Here is a 14,654-nt window from a genome sequence, read left to right as displayed (position 1 = left end):
TGGCAGCCTGAGCAGACTAAGACAACTAACCACAAATAAAAAGTAACAAGTCACCAATAAAATAACAAGGATGAATCTCAGCATTACTGCTAAGTGAAAGAAGCCAGACTCAAAAGGTTACAAATACTGTCCACCAAGTGATTAATCTCTATGCCATTCTGGAAAAGGCAAAACTATGGAGACAGAAAACAAACCAGTGCTTGCCAGGGACTGGAGGTGGGAGGAGGAAATTGACTACAAACGTATAAAAGGAATTTTTTGGATGATGGAAATGTTCTGTATTTTGACGTACTGGTGGTTAGGTATGCATTTGTACTGTACACATTTGTCAATCAGCGAACTGTACACCTACAAAAGGTGAATTTTATTGCATGTAAATTATATCTCAGTAAACCTGACTTAAAACAAAAGTCAATGAACTTACCTGGTAAATTCTGATGATATAAGCTAAAAATGACAATGTTTTGATCTGAGCAGCAATGAAATCAGCATACAACTCCTTGTTGTAAAGCTTATGTTGCCTAATGAGATGTGAACAAAATTAACAATATTAGCTCTCAACTCTTTCGGTGATGTTACTATTAATTAAAAGCCTATAGTAATTACTAAGCCCAAAAGGTTGATTTCTACACAGCAGCAACAGTAAACACGCCTACACTTTTATGCAGTTCCGACTAACTTAAAGGCCTTAAAGGCATAAAGCAGGCAGATCTCCAGGCCGTTGGGCAGCAGCCACAATCTGAATCCCCACAGCCAAGGCGAGAATGACCTGCTGTCCCAGAAGACAGCATGAGGGCACCTATTTGACCAGTGGAAGACCCCTGCTGTGGCCACAGAGGCTGTTAGGGCTGATTCACCCTCAGCTCTTGCTCTCAAGTGACTTAGAGCCAGATAGGCCGCAAGTCAAGAGAGCAAGTGACAAAGATCTTAGGAGGAATGCTGTGAGGCTGGAGAAAAAGCTTCACTGAGAGGCTTTGAGGATGAGTGAGTCGGTGATTAAGGGTGATGGGTGAGGAAGAACGAAGAGGGTAAAGAACTTTCTAGCCCTCGTGCTGAGAGGAACAGCAAGAACAAAGGCTTGAAGGAAGGTGAGAGAGCCTGGAATATCCCAAAGCTGTAATTGAGGACAGTAATGCCTAATGATAGTTCTAAATTTACAAGACACCAAAGACTGAGACATGTCACCCATCATCGAAATACAACTTCAGAAAGCCAAAAATACATATAAGTTTAACCAAAATTTTATCACTCCAAATTTTCTTGCCTTACAAATGACGACAGCAAGTACATTTTTACTTGGATTAAAGAACTATGGTAGTCAGCTACATCACTGACCAAAGAAATCTCACCTGGCTTGTGCAGATACCTGAATTGCAATGGTATTCATGATCAAGGGCACAAATTCAGCAACAACACTGTGGATATTCAGTTTGTAGAGCTAAAAGCAAACATCAGATTGTCATGCTTTTACACTCTGCTTATAGCAAAATAATTTGGCATACCAAAGAAACTGTGATGAGATTCATTAGTTAGCACATGTGTATCATACACATCTATTTGCCACAGAAAATTAGGTGTAAACTTTGTTGTAAAATAGGAAGCCCAAAACCCAAGAAGCTACTAAGCAATATGCATACCTGATACATTAAAACAACAATAATGGGCAATTCTGCCAACACTTTCAAAGAAAGAGATCCTCTTGGAATGATGGAATGCTGCAAGAGAGGAAAAGGAGGACTGAGGTTATCACCGTGGCACTTAAAATAGCCCTAATCAGTGTGTCACTATTGCACATCACCCCACTGAAATAAAGGGAAGGGAAAATACTGACACATCTTCATAATTATCTGTGGTGAAATAAACAAACTATTTTGAAAACAAAGTACACAGAACTGTTATTTAATATAAAGGTTTTCATATTTTACAATGTCATACCTGTAGTAAAAACCTCAGGAAAATTTGTCAAAACTTAAGAGATTCAAATCACTGGAGAAATTTAAAAAAAATTTTTAATCTATTATCTTGCTTACTTGCAAGAACAACAGCAAGAAGTACAAGTTTACCTAGTTTTATTCATAGGTATTTATAAACAGGAAAAATGCTTACAATAAATGTAAGAAAAAAGTCTTAATATATAAAAACTCAAACAGGTAAGGAAAATGTCAGACTCAAAATACAAATGGGTGATAAATGGATAGGAACAGACAAGCAAAAAAAGAAACCCAAAGACTGATAAACAGAAAACAAGTTTCTAATTCAGGAAGAACAAAGGAATGAAAGCTTCATTCAAAATGTAATTTCCTGTTTATCCTAGCTCAAAGTGAAACATTCTGCAAAACCATTTCAGTAAAACAAATACAGATGATAGTCTTGATTCAATCATAAAAATACAGTCATAGTAAATGCTCAATACATGTTCCCTACGTGGCAAATACTACAAATCTAACACATTAGCTGCAGACAGTACCAGCGTTACCTTCACAAAACTCCACGAGACTGATTTTTCAGATGAGAGGGAAAAATAAGGTCAGAAAAACGGTTCATGAACTTTCCTACAGTCAAAAAATGCAAGTGGTAGAGCTGTAACATCATCCCAAAACTTCTGTCCCCAGAGCCCACATCGTCAGGCACTGAACTACAAATGTATATGTAGTTTAAAGGGACTTCACTAATGTTGAAGCTAAGGAGAGAACGGAGGCCCCCTTGCCGGGTCAGCTGCTCTTTCTGGTTCTGGATTCCACCACGATGTTATCTTTGTATATTTGGTGAGCAACAGCTCACATGCATACCTGCAGAGCACAATCAGCGACACTCTCTCGCACGCGCACACACGTTTGTTTGCTTATTCTAAATCCCTCCATGTGTTTAAGAAAAAAACAAAAAACTTAAGTGGTCTAAAAAGTCAATACCTCATTTTTCCTCTACCAAGGGCAGGAGACGTGGATAAAAGCAAAGCAAAAAGCAAAACAACTGAAACGCTTACTGTTCTCGTCTCACTGTCCTCACGCTCAGGATTGACTTTCACAGCAATCGTTGTGATCATTCCAACCATTTCTGGGGGAGGGACTGTGTTCTCGGGGATCACCTGAGGGTTCTCAAAGTAGCGGTTCTACAGAAAACAAAACAGAAGTCATTTACACCTGACGTGTGGTGAGGAAATCGAATGTCCTACCCTTTTATACTGCACCAACCCCACAGTACTTGGTGTTCTCTTTTTCCAGGACTATGAAGATAACATGACAGACACACCCGCCACCTCCAACAACAGAAAACAAACTTGCCTGCCGTATTTTGTACTATTTTTTCCTGGCGGATAAAAGATGAAATGTATGTCATGTTATATTACCACCTCAGTGAGGTGGGGAGGATGTAACCCATCTCTCCAGTGATAAGAAACTAGGAGCTGATCCCTACTGAATTAACTTTCCACATAGTCTCCTAAATAGAGGTCAAGTATGGAACAGAAACAAAGTACAGAAAACATTTTAAAAGGCCAGGACCTCACTGGCATCCTTAGTTCTCAATGAAATTTGGGCTTCATGTTAAAAGAGACAGCTTCGTATGAAAAGCAGCTCTTCTTTGATCAAAATGGTAGTTGACACAATGATAACTTGATAACTCAGAATGCAACTTAAGTTTTATACACTATTAGCAGATTAAATTCCTTAAAAAGCCAAAAAGTCAATTTTACCATGTGTTAATTTTAAAAAAAAATTTAAGCTTAAAAAAATTTGAAAATAGAAACTCTGAAACATAAACACATTTATGCACAATGACTTTTACCAAAGCATTATCTGTGACAGTAATGAATTGAAAATGGGGGAAACCAGCAATAGGGAGATGGTCAAGGTACATGCATATGACAGAAAATTATCAGTCGCTAAAAATTATGACTGCCACAGAAGGGTCTTGAAGGACGTTCCCTTCTGTAACAGTGATTCCTTCCAGTAAATGAGAGCACGGTAGGGAGGAGCCTTTCCTCCTCCACTCCACACACTTTTATATAGGTGGCACTGCTTGGAAACATTTTTTTCAATACAGGAAAAAATTTTTAAGATACAGAAAAATGCTGAAAGTATACACCACTCCCCCAAAAAGCTTCAAGAATGTGAGGGCAACCATCTCTACAAAGCACAAAGTTAAACTCAAAACAAAACATCAATGTCAATGGTTGCTTATAAGTGAAAGAATAATTATGATTTTCCTTTTTTGCAAAATTTCTACAATAAGAATCTATTGCTTTTACGTCAAAAATACAGTATTTAATCTAAACAATGAAAACAAAAGAACTCTTTTTTTCTAAGGGCTAATTTATCAACCTAGATTTTAACCATCACTAAATATTCCCCAATGTAAAATTAGCATCCCTCCAATTATTCCTTCAACCCTTTGGAATAAGGAAGTAATAAATAAATATAAACAGTAAATTCAATAATATTAAAAACAGCATACCACTACTTTTGGAAGCTCCTTGTAAATCTGTTTCACAAAATCCAAAAAATGATGAATCTAAAAAAAAAAGACAGTATTAGGAAGATATTTATAAACAGAAAATGCTTACAATAAATATGAAAAACATCAATAGTTTCCCTATGTAAGATTTCACAAAACAGGCAAGAAAAATGTCAGACTCAAGATACAAATAGGCAATGAATGTGAACACACACACACACAAAAAGACTGATAAACAGAAAACAAGCTTTCTAATTCAGGAACAGCAACGGAATGAAAATGACAATAAATGCCACTTTTTGCCTTTCAAAAAGTAATAGCACACCATGCTGGAGGGAGTGCAAGTAAGGAGACACCCCCCCGCCCCATACTATACTATACTACTAAGGGAAGCTTAAACTGCTGAAGCCTTTCTGGAAACCAATGTAACAATATGTATCAGAAGCATAAAACATTAACACCTTTGATCTGGTAATTCCACTTCTATAAACCCAGTCTACAAAATAATTTGAATTGTAAACAGATATTCAGTTTTAGTCATAAAATAAAAATTTTGAAATACCCTAAATATCCAAGAATATGAAAGAAGATTATATATCCATTAAAAATTAACTTTACAAAACATTTTTTATCATTGGGAAAACGCTTACATATAATGTGAAGGGGAACAATCAGGATATGAAATGTCATCCACAGTAGTATTGTGATTACGTAAACATACAAATACATAAGGTGGGAAAACGGAAAAGAAATCACCAAGACATTAAATATTGTTTTCAAGATGGAAGGAATTCTATTTTGTCTTTCAATTTCCAAATAATCTACAACAGGCATTTACCAAGGTTATCATCAGAAAAGACAGTATCTTAATTATGGCTAACAGACTGTTTAATGCTGACTCTGCAGATGCCAATCACTGTGCTAAGAACTTTAACTTTTTTTTTTTTTTTTGCGGTACGCGGGCCTCTCACTGTTGTGGCCTCTACCACCGCGGAGCACAGGCTCCGGACGTGCAGGCTCAGCGGCCATGGTTCACAGGCCCAGCCGCTCCGCGGCATGTGGGATCTTCCCAGACCGGGGCACAAACCCGAGTCCCCTGCGTCGGCAGGCAGACTCTCAACCACTGAGCCACCAGGGAAGCCCAAGAACTTTAACTTTTATATTTAATTCTCTAAGCAATCTTTGAGGATATACTGTGATTGTCCCCATTTTACAGAAGAGGCTCCAAAAGGCTCAGAGCTTACCCACTGTCACACAGCTACTGAACTGCACACTGAGATTCAAACCCAGCTCTGACTTCAGAACCCACCTCTGAACCCTTGTATAAAAGTCACTGGAGCCCTGGGGCATCTCAGTCCTGTAAGTACCAGAACCACCCAGAGAGCCCTGCCAGTTTGGTTGGTTAACACATTTCAAATACTGAACAAATTCAGCAAAATATTCATGTACACATTCAGGAAAAAGTCACTGTTTAAACCACAAAGAATTTCCCCCAACTTAGGCGATATTTTCTATGACTGAAAGCAGCATATGTTCTGCCAACTCTAAAAGGGGGTAAAAAATTCACACAGAAGCAATGTGTCAGCACAGTTTATAAATGCTATCAAGATAAACACTTACTTCTTGGGTGATGGGTGGCCTGAACTGTTTGTGTAGTTCAATGATTATTCTTAGACAAATAAGAACATTCTCTTCATTTTCCGTCTTAAAAAAAAAGCATTTAAAAAATTATACTTTTGAAAACTCATTTTAATCTAAAGACTATTTTCTAAGCATTTTCTGCATATACACCCTCCATCAACCAACTTAGATTTGGTTTGTAGAAAATTCATAAACCCACAGAACACAGCTGTCCCAGAGAGGAAGCTTTCGCAGTCTTTGGTGGACTGTCTGAAGTACAGCCCTCCAGTAGGTCCTGTGAGAGTAACACTCAGACAAATGAGTAACTGGCAAATAAGGCAAGTCACACTACGAAGCAAGGTCTTAACGGCCCAGCAGACACGTTTCATTGTTTGAAAATATTGCCAAAAGAGCAATGAGTGAGCAGCCACCATGCACTGAGCCCTGTGCTAACACTTTACACTGTCTGCATGGGGGTGCCTTCCACATCTTACTAGGAGGAAGCGAAGGCTCGGGGCAGGAAGGAATGGGGCTGACATGACAGAGCTAATACATGGCAGAGCCAGGATCTGAACTCAACTCAGTCCCCCTACAGAGCTCATCTTTCCAAGGGGCCCAGAAACATGACAGAATTCTAAACACACCAAGACTAAGGACAACAAGGAAACAATTTCAGAGGTTAGCTTAACAGGTACCAAATGGATTAACCCCAAGAATTTGAGCAACTCTTTGACTACTATGCATCTACTGTGCCTGACACACAAACAGAGGCACAAAGCCAATGACCCCTGTACTCGGAGTCTGTTGACCACCACCCACTTTCAGATTCCCACTATGTCTAGTCAATCCCTCAGTGACTCAAAAAAAAAAAAGATTTTCATTTAATAATCTTTCTTAGTAATCTGGTTGGCAAAGTAGGAGGAAATGGACATTAAAAAAATTTCTACTCATGTGAATCAGAACTTTAGTGAAAAAGTTGTATAATACAGGATTTTACAGTAAGAAAATCATTAAAAGTTTTGAATGTGGCTAAATAATAAAAATTCTCAAAAGTTACCTCCAGAAAGCGAAACATAACAGACAAAACATTTTTTGTATGAGGACGAAGATGTTCATTGGTTGGTATTCTATGAATTATTTCAAGAACGAGCTTCCGCAGTTGCTGTTGAAGAGAAACAGAAATGTAAATATGAAATCCTTCCAAAAGTTCCAAGGTAATTCTTTGGCATCCTACAAGTGTCACACAGCTGTACTCAGCACTGGTAACCACCATACAATAAGATGGAGCCCATTTTAGAAATGGTTCTGTAAATTATTTAAATGTAATCCAAAGCATGTACTGCAAACCAGTATTTTCAGTATTTCTACAATTGTGTACCAAATCAAGTAAGCCAAAATTTGCTTTTACACCTTATCAGTATTGCCAGGTGGAGGACACTAATGTGTGCACGTGGGGTGAATTTAAGATGAAAAGAGCAAAACACCAAGTGAACTTCATTTGCAGTCTCCCTTCATAAGCTCTGTTTAGCTCTTCTGACGTGCTCTCCAATTACCTTGGGCCTAAGGGCTAATTACATCATAAGCTGTACTAAGCTTTCATGATTTTGTCTATAGAACTGACAACTAAAAAAGTACGTCAAATAGGTAGATCTTGAACTGGTACCACATAAAAGTGCTTTGTTTAGCAATTAACTTTCACTAGTACTATGGTAATTTTTAAAGTTATTTTTAAGGGATACATGCTGAAATATTTATGGAAAAAAAGTTATGACGGGACTGTTTTAAAATAATCAAGGCGAAGAGGGGGGAGGCAAAGAGTGGGTGGGGGTATAGATAAAACAAAATTGGCCAGAGTTACAAGAACTGAAAATAGTAAGATCAGAGCTGGGCAACAGGTATGGGAAGGGTCATGAAACTGTTGCTCCCTCCTATATATACACATGAATTTGGCTATAATACATAGCATATGCACACGTCGCTGGTCAGCAAATGTGAAGAATTTAAATTGTGAAAGAGATGGCTATGAGGAAATAAAACCAAGATACTTAGCTGAGGAGGCAATGGCCTTGGACAAAGTTATCCTTATATGACAAAATTTCTTTTGTTTTTAAGGGGAACCATAAGTTTTTTGAGTTGTTTTCATTCTTAAGTGCTTGCACTCCTACAGCAGGACATTTTTTTCTCATTATATTTTTGAACAGGTTACCTGGGCTGGTTTCTCCTGAAGGAACTGAACTTCTCCATCTTGAAGAAATGTAAGAAATCGAGGGATGATGTGCTCCAGGAACGTAGAATATTGAGGAGACGAAGTGACATTCTAATTATGCAAAAATAAAAGAAAACCCCATAAAGGTTTGTGTACATATTCAAATTCACATATTATAATAACCTCAAAAGGAAAAAATGGTAGCAGAGCTGATAGTAATTTTTAATACTTTCAGATGCTTTAGTGATAACATAGTTTTAAAGAAGTTAAGATGATTGCTGCTTCTGATATCCAATTAGAGAGAACTAAACGCTAAATTTACTGGTAAACCTAGAAATACTTGCACTGTGGAGAATGTTCACCTAACTAAGGGAACCGAACAATGGGGCATGACTGACTGGATGGAACCAACGGCAGAGACCACCTTCCCGAAGAAGTGATGCTGATACTAAAACCTAAAAGGCCAGCAGGAGTTAACCACGGGAGAAAGTGGGAAAGGTTCTAAGGAAAGCACATGCAAAGGCACAAAATGGCGAGAAAGGCTGAGTGTAAAAGGTACATATTGAAATTTTTTTAGTTCAATATGGCAGGGATAGGAGTATAAGAGGAAGGAATTTAAACTTTTATTATCATGAGTCTGAGAAGCTGGTGAGTCAAGGCATCTGGGCAGCTAATTGTGTCTGGAGCTCCAGACACTGATCTGGGAGGAAGATAAAGACACGGGGTTGTCTATTACCTGAGGAGTCTATAAAGAAGGAAATACAGGCAAAACCCAGAAAAGAGTGTGCTGCCACAGGAGCAAAGAAAGAACCGCCATTCTTGGGATGCACACCTGAGCACTGGTCTCCCACAGCCAACCTGGAGCTCAATTCCAGGGGCCCCGTGCCCACAGCACGCTGTGTGTGAAGAGGCACCCCTAGGAGCCAGGCAGCACCTCACCAGCCCCTCCCCAAGCAGACTGTGAATCCACTGGGGACAAGAACTGTATTTGTCACCTCTCAACCCCAAAGTGTAAGACTTTTTACGAAACACCCACATTCAAGGATTGAAGGAAAAGAGGGGTAAGAGTCATGATGGAACATTATCAAGGTTATCAAGAAATCAAGCTCATCTGCACGTCAGCCCATACCATCCAGATTCCACAGCCTTCAAAACATCTAAGTTTCAAATTTCTCCCATAGGAAAGATTCAACAAGTTGCCCAGTTATTCTGCCAGTATTTCAACTTAGCCCCTGGCTTTTTGATTCATACGAATGCTTCCTGTGATTTCTAACTTCAACATTTCTTTATTTTCTGTCCTGGGAAATGGCCCAGGTGATATTTACTTAGCCTGGAATCTTATCCCTAAGTGGTTAATGAAATGAATTTCTAAGATTCCTTAAACCACTGGGAATTCTTAATTTCACTTCAATATTTTGTTCTGGGATAACAGTGGTGGTAATTTAGAATTACCTACCAGTGGTCATTCTAGTATTTCATTCTTCTAAGGACTCAGTCATCTGAATTTCATTTAAGGTAAATGCCTATCAGATTTCAAAAGGCACTATTTGGAAAAGCCCCAAGTGTACTACTTTGCTAACTTTTAATTCTGTTAATTTAATCAATGCATCTGAGACCAAAGCCAGGAACTAACTTGCTAACTGCCAGACCCTAAACAGGAGAGTAAGGGTTGAGACACTTAAATGAAAGAGCCCCACGCCCACACTCGAGGATCACAGGCAGCTCCTCGGTTTCAGCCTCTCAAATAAACTTTAAGGGCTGTGGCTCTCTCCTAGCAGTTCTTCCAATAAAATGCAGAATGCAGGCCTTTCCTGTTCTACCGCCCACCTCTTTTTTTTAGCTTTATTTATTTATTTTTTTAACAGTTTGCACTAACAGCTTGGGTGGAAGAGAAAGCTCTTTAGCTCAATCTCTAAATATCTCAGGATTTTTTTCCACCTCAGTTCAAGGCAACAAATCCTGGAAAACATCTATTTAAAACAAAACAAAAAAACCAAAAAATTCCCTCAGCAAACAAAAATACCATCCATTACTATGGAGAGTAGGGTATCTAATTCGATCCCACGAACAGAGTTTTAATTTAATTATTTAATGTTTAGTGATTCAAATGACCATGACAGAGGCTAGGAAACATTTTATCTATTGTTCTTAATCATATTAACTCTGAGAAAGGTTTTATCATAGCCACATTAAAAGAAAAGTGAGTTTCTCTTTGGCCTATGCGACTAACTGGCACCAGACTAACCATAAAGTAGGACAAAATATGAGCGAACAGTTTCAGGTGCTGGACCAGAGGCAGTGCAAGACCACGATCTCCAGAAGAAGGGGAACTCACCAACTGCGCCCCACCTCGGCTCTCTGCCTGGGTACGGTTTCCCAACCGGGGTCAGCAGGCTTGGAGCCCAAGGAAAGCATGATGGTCCTGCTGAGCTGAGGCGCAAACACCAGAGTTTGCAACAGCTGAAGTGGCCGGAATCTGCAGGGCAAAGCCCCAGAGAAAAAGGAACTACAGAAGGGGGTGTGGGTGGTCTCCTGTGAGTCCTTGACTGAGGACTGGGCCGTACTTATAGGTAAGGGAAGGTAAGACCACCTGAGGCTTACCAGGGAGTGGGCACTTGAGGACTGAGAAATGAAGAAAGACATCAGAGGTTTAGCAATGTCAGAGCATGTTGGGGGTCCAGCCTCGACACAGTGCAAAGACCTTAACACCTTGATAACACCTCATACATTCAGCTGAGGAAGGACCATGCCCGAGTAAGGCCTAGTTTAGCCCCATCCCAACAAAATCTAAAATCAACCTCTTATGAGACCCACAGAAAGATGGGGTTTGGAGGTTGAATCCTACAAAGTCAGAGGGACTTGGGAAACCCCTTGGGATTCCCAGAGATCCTCTCTACCATGGCATAAAGCCAAGCCTACACAAGTTCAGTGAGATCAGCCAGCACCTGAACTGCTGACTATAGTGAAAATATCAACACTCTTCCAAGGGAGATAACAGAATCTAGGGTCCCTACATTTCACACACAATGTCTGGTATACAATCAAGAACTACCAGACATGCAAGATAACAAGCCAGATAACATGACCTGTAGTCAATAAAAATCAACCTTTATAGAGGATTGTATTTAGCAAAGACTTCAAAGCAGTTATTATAAATACATTCAAAGAGTAAAAGGAAAACATGGTCTCAATAAATGAAAATGGGGAATCTCTACAGAGAAGTTACATCTAAAGAAGAACCAAATGGAAATTCTAGAACTGAAAGTACAATAACCAGAATTTTAAAACAAAAATACAAATAAACTGAAATTTAAAAATAACATCCCAGCAGACGGAGATGACAGAAAAATAGTGAATCTGAAGGCAGATCAGAGAACAAAGAGAAAAAAGACTGAAGAAAAATGAACAGAATCTGAGGGACTTATGGGTCAATATAAAATTGTAGAATGTAAAAGCCAGAAGAGAGAAACTGTTTGATCAAAGTTGCAGAAGTTGTAACCAGGAGAGCCAAAACTGCCAGCCAGCTCTCATTCCCATACCATCCATTACCTAACATAACAAATCCACAACAAAAGTTTGAGTGTATCCTGAAAGCATATGTCTAAAAGGGCTACCATAGTTGAAAATGAAAAAAAGGTCAAGGGGATTCCCTGGTGGCGCAGTGGTTAAGGATCCACCTGCCAATGCAGGGGACATGGGTTCGAGCCCTGGTCCGGGAAGATCCCACATGTTGCAGAGCAGCTAAGCCCACGCGTCACAACTACTGAGCCTGCGCTCTAGAGGCCACGAGCCACAACTACTGAAGCCCGTGCACCTAGAGCCCGTGCTCCGCAACAAGAAGCCTGCACACCACAATAAACAGTAGCCCCTGCTCGCCACAACTAGAGAAAGCCCGCATGCAGCAATGAAGACCCAACGCAGCCACAAATAAATAAATTAAAATAAATTAATTTAAAAAGAAAAGAAAAGAAAAAAAGGTCAAATAACCAAAACAAAAGCAATATTCCTCAACACTGTTCGGGAGTCACTATCACTAGTGTGAAGAAGCTGGACAACACTACAAATTTCTATTTTGAAATACAACAAATTACATTAACAAAGATAATTTTTAAGTTACTAGTAAAAAGACTGACAGGGACGCTGTAGGAGAGCACATGTGAATACTTATCTCAAAATGAAAAGCTCATACCTCAAAATTTAAAGCTTTATAAAATATAATATAAAATATAAAGCTCATACCTCAAAATTTTCACTAACTTCTTGCATCATTTTTAACTTTGTTTCATCAGCTGTAAATGGCAAAACAAACCATCAGATTACTTGAAATTATGTTAAGGATGTTCCTAAAATTACTGGATTTAATAATTTAAGAGAAGCAATCAGATCTTATCAGTTTGACTGTCATGGTCTAAAAGCAGGCACATAACTAGTTCCCTACAACCAGTCACACTCACTCGTACTCCCAAACATACATGTGCACGCACAGACAAGGACACAGATACACACATACGCGCACCCACACGCGTGCCTCTTTGGGGCTCCAGCCAGAAATGCTCATCACTTTGCTTCTCCACGAGGTAGAGAAAGGGGAAATTAAGATAAAAGTTAATGTTACTACTTATCTCAGTGTGCACATCATTTGAACTGAGATGGAGTCACATCGACACATTTCTTAATGACGAAAAGCATCAACTCACGTGTATTTACATCCGTGAGAGCTGCCACAAACTGAAGGTATTTTTTCATCAGAGTGGTTTGGTCAACCACCGTGGCCCCTTGTGTTGCAACAAACGCCATTTTTCTTTTGGGCTAGTTTGTTTCTCAAGAGAAAAGTATTATAACCATGAGTTTGCCCAGCCTACAAAAAGAAGCATGTGATTAGCCAACTTACTGAGGGCACAGGCTCATGATCGCTAGGAAAATCTTACCTAAATGCCTGTGTTAATCTAAACAGTCTTCCATTAATTCAGAAAACAACACTACTCCCTCTGCTTTTTTGAAAATAAAAGTTACTTAAGTCCATACTGTCTATTAATTTCTAAACATGATTTTTATACACAGATGCTTTTCTTTCCTATGGTATGTCCATCTTTTCCTAGGCTAGGGCCAGCAAACTCTGTAAAGAGCCAGAGAGTAAATATTTCAGCCTCTGTGGTCTGTCCCAACTCCTGAGCTCTGCTGGAGGCACAAAATAGCCACAGACAACTTGTAAGAGAACGACCATGGCTGTAATCCATAAATCTTTATTTACAGACACTGAAATTTGAATTTCACTTGAGTTGTATCATGAAACATTATTCCTCTTTTGATTTTTTTCCCCCAACCGTTAAAAAAATGTAAAAACCATTCTTAGTTTTCGTGCTGTATAAAAACAGCCACCAGGCTGGATTTGGTCTGCTGACTGTAGTTGGACCACCTGTGCATTAGGTGATGGGTTCTCAAACTTCACTGTGCACTAAAATCATCAGGTGCCAAAGGTGGACTCCCAAGCACCACCCAGAGACCTCGGTTCAGGGAGGCGTCCAGGAAGCTGTAAATTTTGCTTGCATCTGACATACAAGAGCTAAATGCTTCAAAAAGCACCTTAGTGAGTTGGAAACAGGTGTGGATGATCATCACACTTCGAGAACTGCAGCTCCAGGCTGAAAAACAGGAGACTTGGTCTCTATTTTAAGAGCCCTCTTAAGAGAACCTAGTGAAATTGCTCTTACCCATCCTCCCCGCGAATGTAAGTCACATTTCACTCTACATTAAGGAGCAGTTTCATGACTTGATTTTCTTCTCTCAACAAACACACCATTAACTCTTCTGCAGGCCTTTCAACGGCCCTGCCTACCAGATACGCTCCCTTGCAGCTCACACTCCTGCCCCAAGCGATGGGGACACCCTGACGCCACAGATCCTCTTCCGCCCGCCCTCTCGAGACACCAAAAGCAGAGAGGGTGCCTGCCGCTGTTCCCGCGCAGCCCGCCGGCTCCGGGGGCAGGAAAAGTCACTAACGAAACCAACCGAAGGGATTCTGTCAGCCCCGCTGGATGACCCGACTTCTGCTTCCTCTTCACCTCCCATCCCCGAGACCCAAGACTCAGGGTCACGGCCACTCCCTACTTAAGAAACTTCGGGTGGGTCGTGCCCAAACTTTTTAAAGGCTTGGATCCACTTCTTCACCGAAGGCGTCAACCCCCCATTTTCCGAGACCCCGAGAGGCCAGGCTCCGCTCTCCGCTGGGCCGGGGGGGCTGGGGGCCCCGAGGGAAGACGTCCCATCCCGCCTCCAAGCTGGAGAGCAGCTCCAAGACCCCAGAGGCCAAGGGCCCGGGCCTGGCTTCGGTCCCGCCCCCGCGTCCCGGCCCAGGTTGTGGAGGCCGGAGCCGGTG

At 40.3% G+C, this 14,654-nt stretch overlaps 1 protein-coding gene and 1 non-coding gene across 14 annotated transcripts in view; both read right to left on the bottom strand.

Annotated features, from left to right (window-relative positions):
• The window catches only part of TRRAP (transformation/transcription domain associated protein), a 112,096-nt gene that overhangs the window by 96,706 nt on the left and 736 nt on the right, over positions 1 to 14,654 (bottom strand). For 8 of the 13 annotated variants that reach the window (XM_060079278.1, XM_060079288.1, XM_060079287.1 and 5 more), the window contains exons 2-12: positions 13,862 to 13,920; positions 12,976 to 13,136; positions 12,518 to 12,567; positions 8,279 to 8,389; positions 7,130 to 7,234; positions 6,073 to 6,156; positions 4,453 to 4,509; positions 2,984 to 3,109; positions 1,638 to 1,715; positions 1,350 to 1,438; positions 425 to 521 (exon numbers count right to left, since the gene is read on the bottom strand). In XM_060079278.1, coding sequence (XP_059935261.1) covers positions 425 to 521; positions 1,350 to 1,438; positions 1,638 to 1,715; positions 2,984 to 3,109; positions 4,453 to 4,509; positions 6,073 to 6,156; positions 7,130 to 7,234; positions 8,279 to 8,389; positions 12,518 to 12,567; positions 12,976 to 13,075 — 897 coding nt within the window. In that variant the 5' untranslated portion in view covers positions 13,076 to 13,136; positions 13,862 to 13,920. Of the gene's footprint in view, positions 1 to 424; positions 522 to 1,349; positions 1,439 to 1,637; positions 1,716 to 2,983; positions 3,110 to 4,452; positions 4,510 to 6,072; positions 6,157 to 7,129; positions 7,235 to 8,278; positions 8,390 to 12,517; positions 12,568 to 12,975; positions 13,137 to 13,861; positions 13,921 to 14,114; positions 14,129 to 14,287; positions 14,338 to 14,654 lie in introns of those variants that run through there. The other 5 variants (XM_060079280.1, XM_060079283.1, XM_060079282.1 and 2 more) reach the window with 4 other exon arrangements.
• Positions 12,651 to 12,850, bottom strand: LOC132477191 (small nucleolar RNA ZL1). Its single transcript, XR_009530213.1, has one exon. It is a non-coding gene; the product is annotated as a small nucleolar RNA ZL1 (small nucleolar RNA).

Source organism: Mesoplodon densirostris, chromosome 16 (genome assembly GCF_025265405.1).
Source record: "Mesoplodon densirostris isolate mMesDen1 chromosome 16, mMesDen1 primary haplotype, whole genome shotgun sequence".
NCBI classification, from domain to species: domain Eukaryota; kingdom Metazoa; phylum Chordata; class Mammalia; order Artiodactyla; family Ziphiidae; genus Mesoplodon; species Mesoplodon densirostris.
Note: the sequence above shows the minus strand (reverse complement) of the source record. Positions and strands in the feature narration are given on the sequence as shown.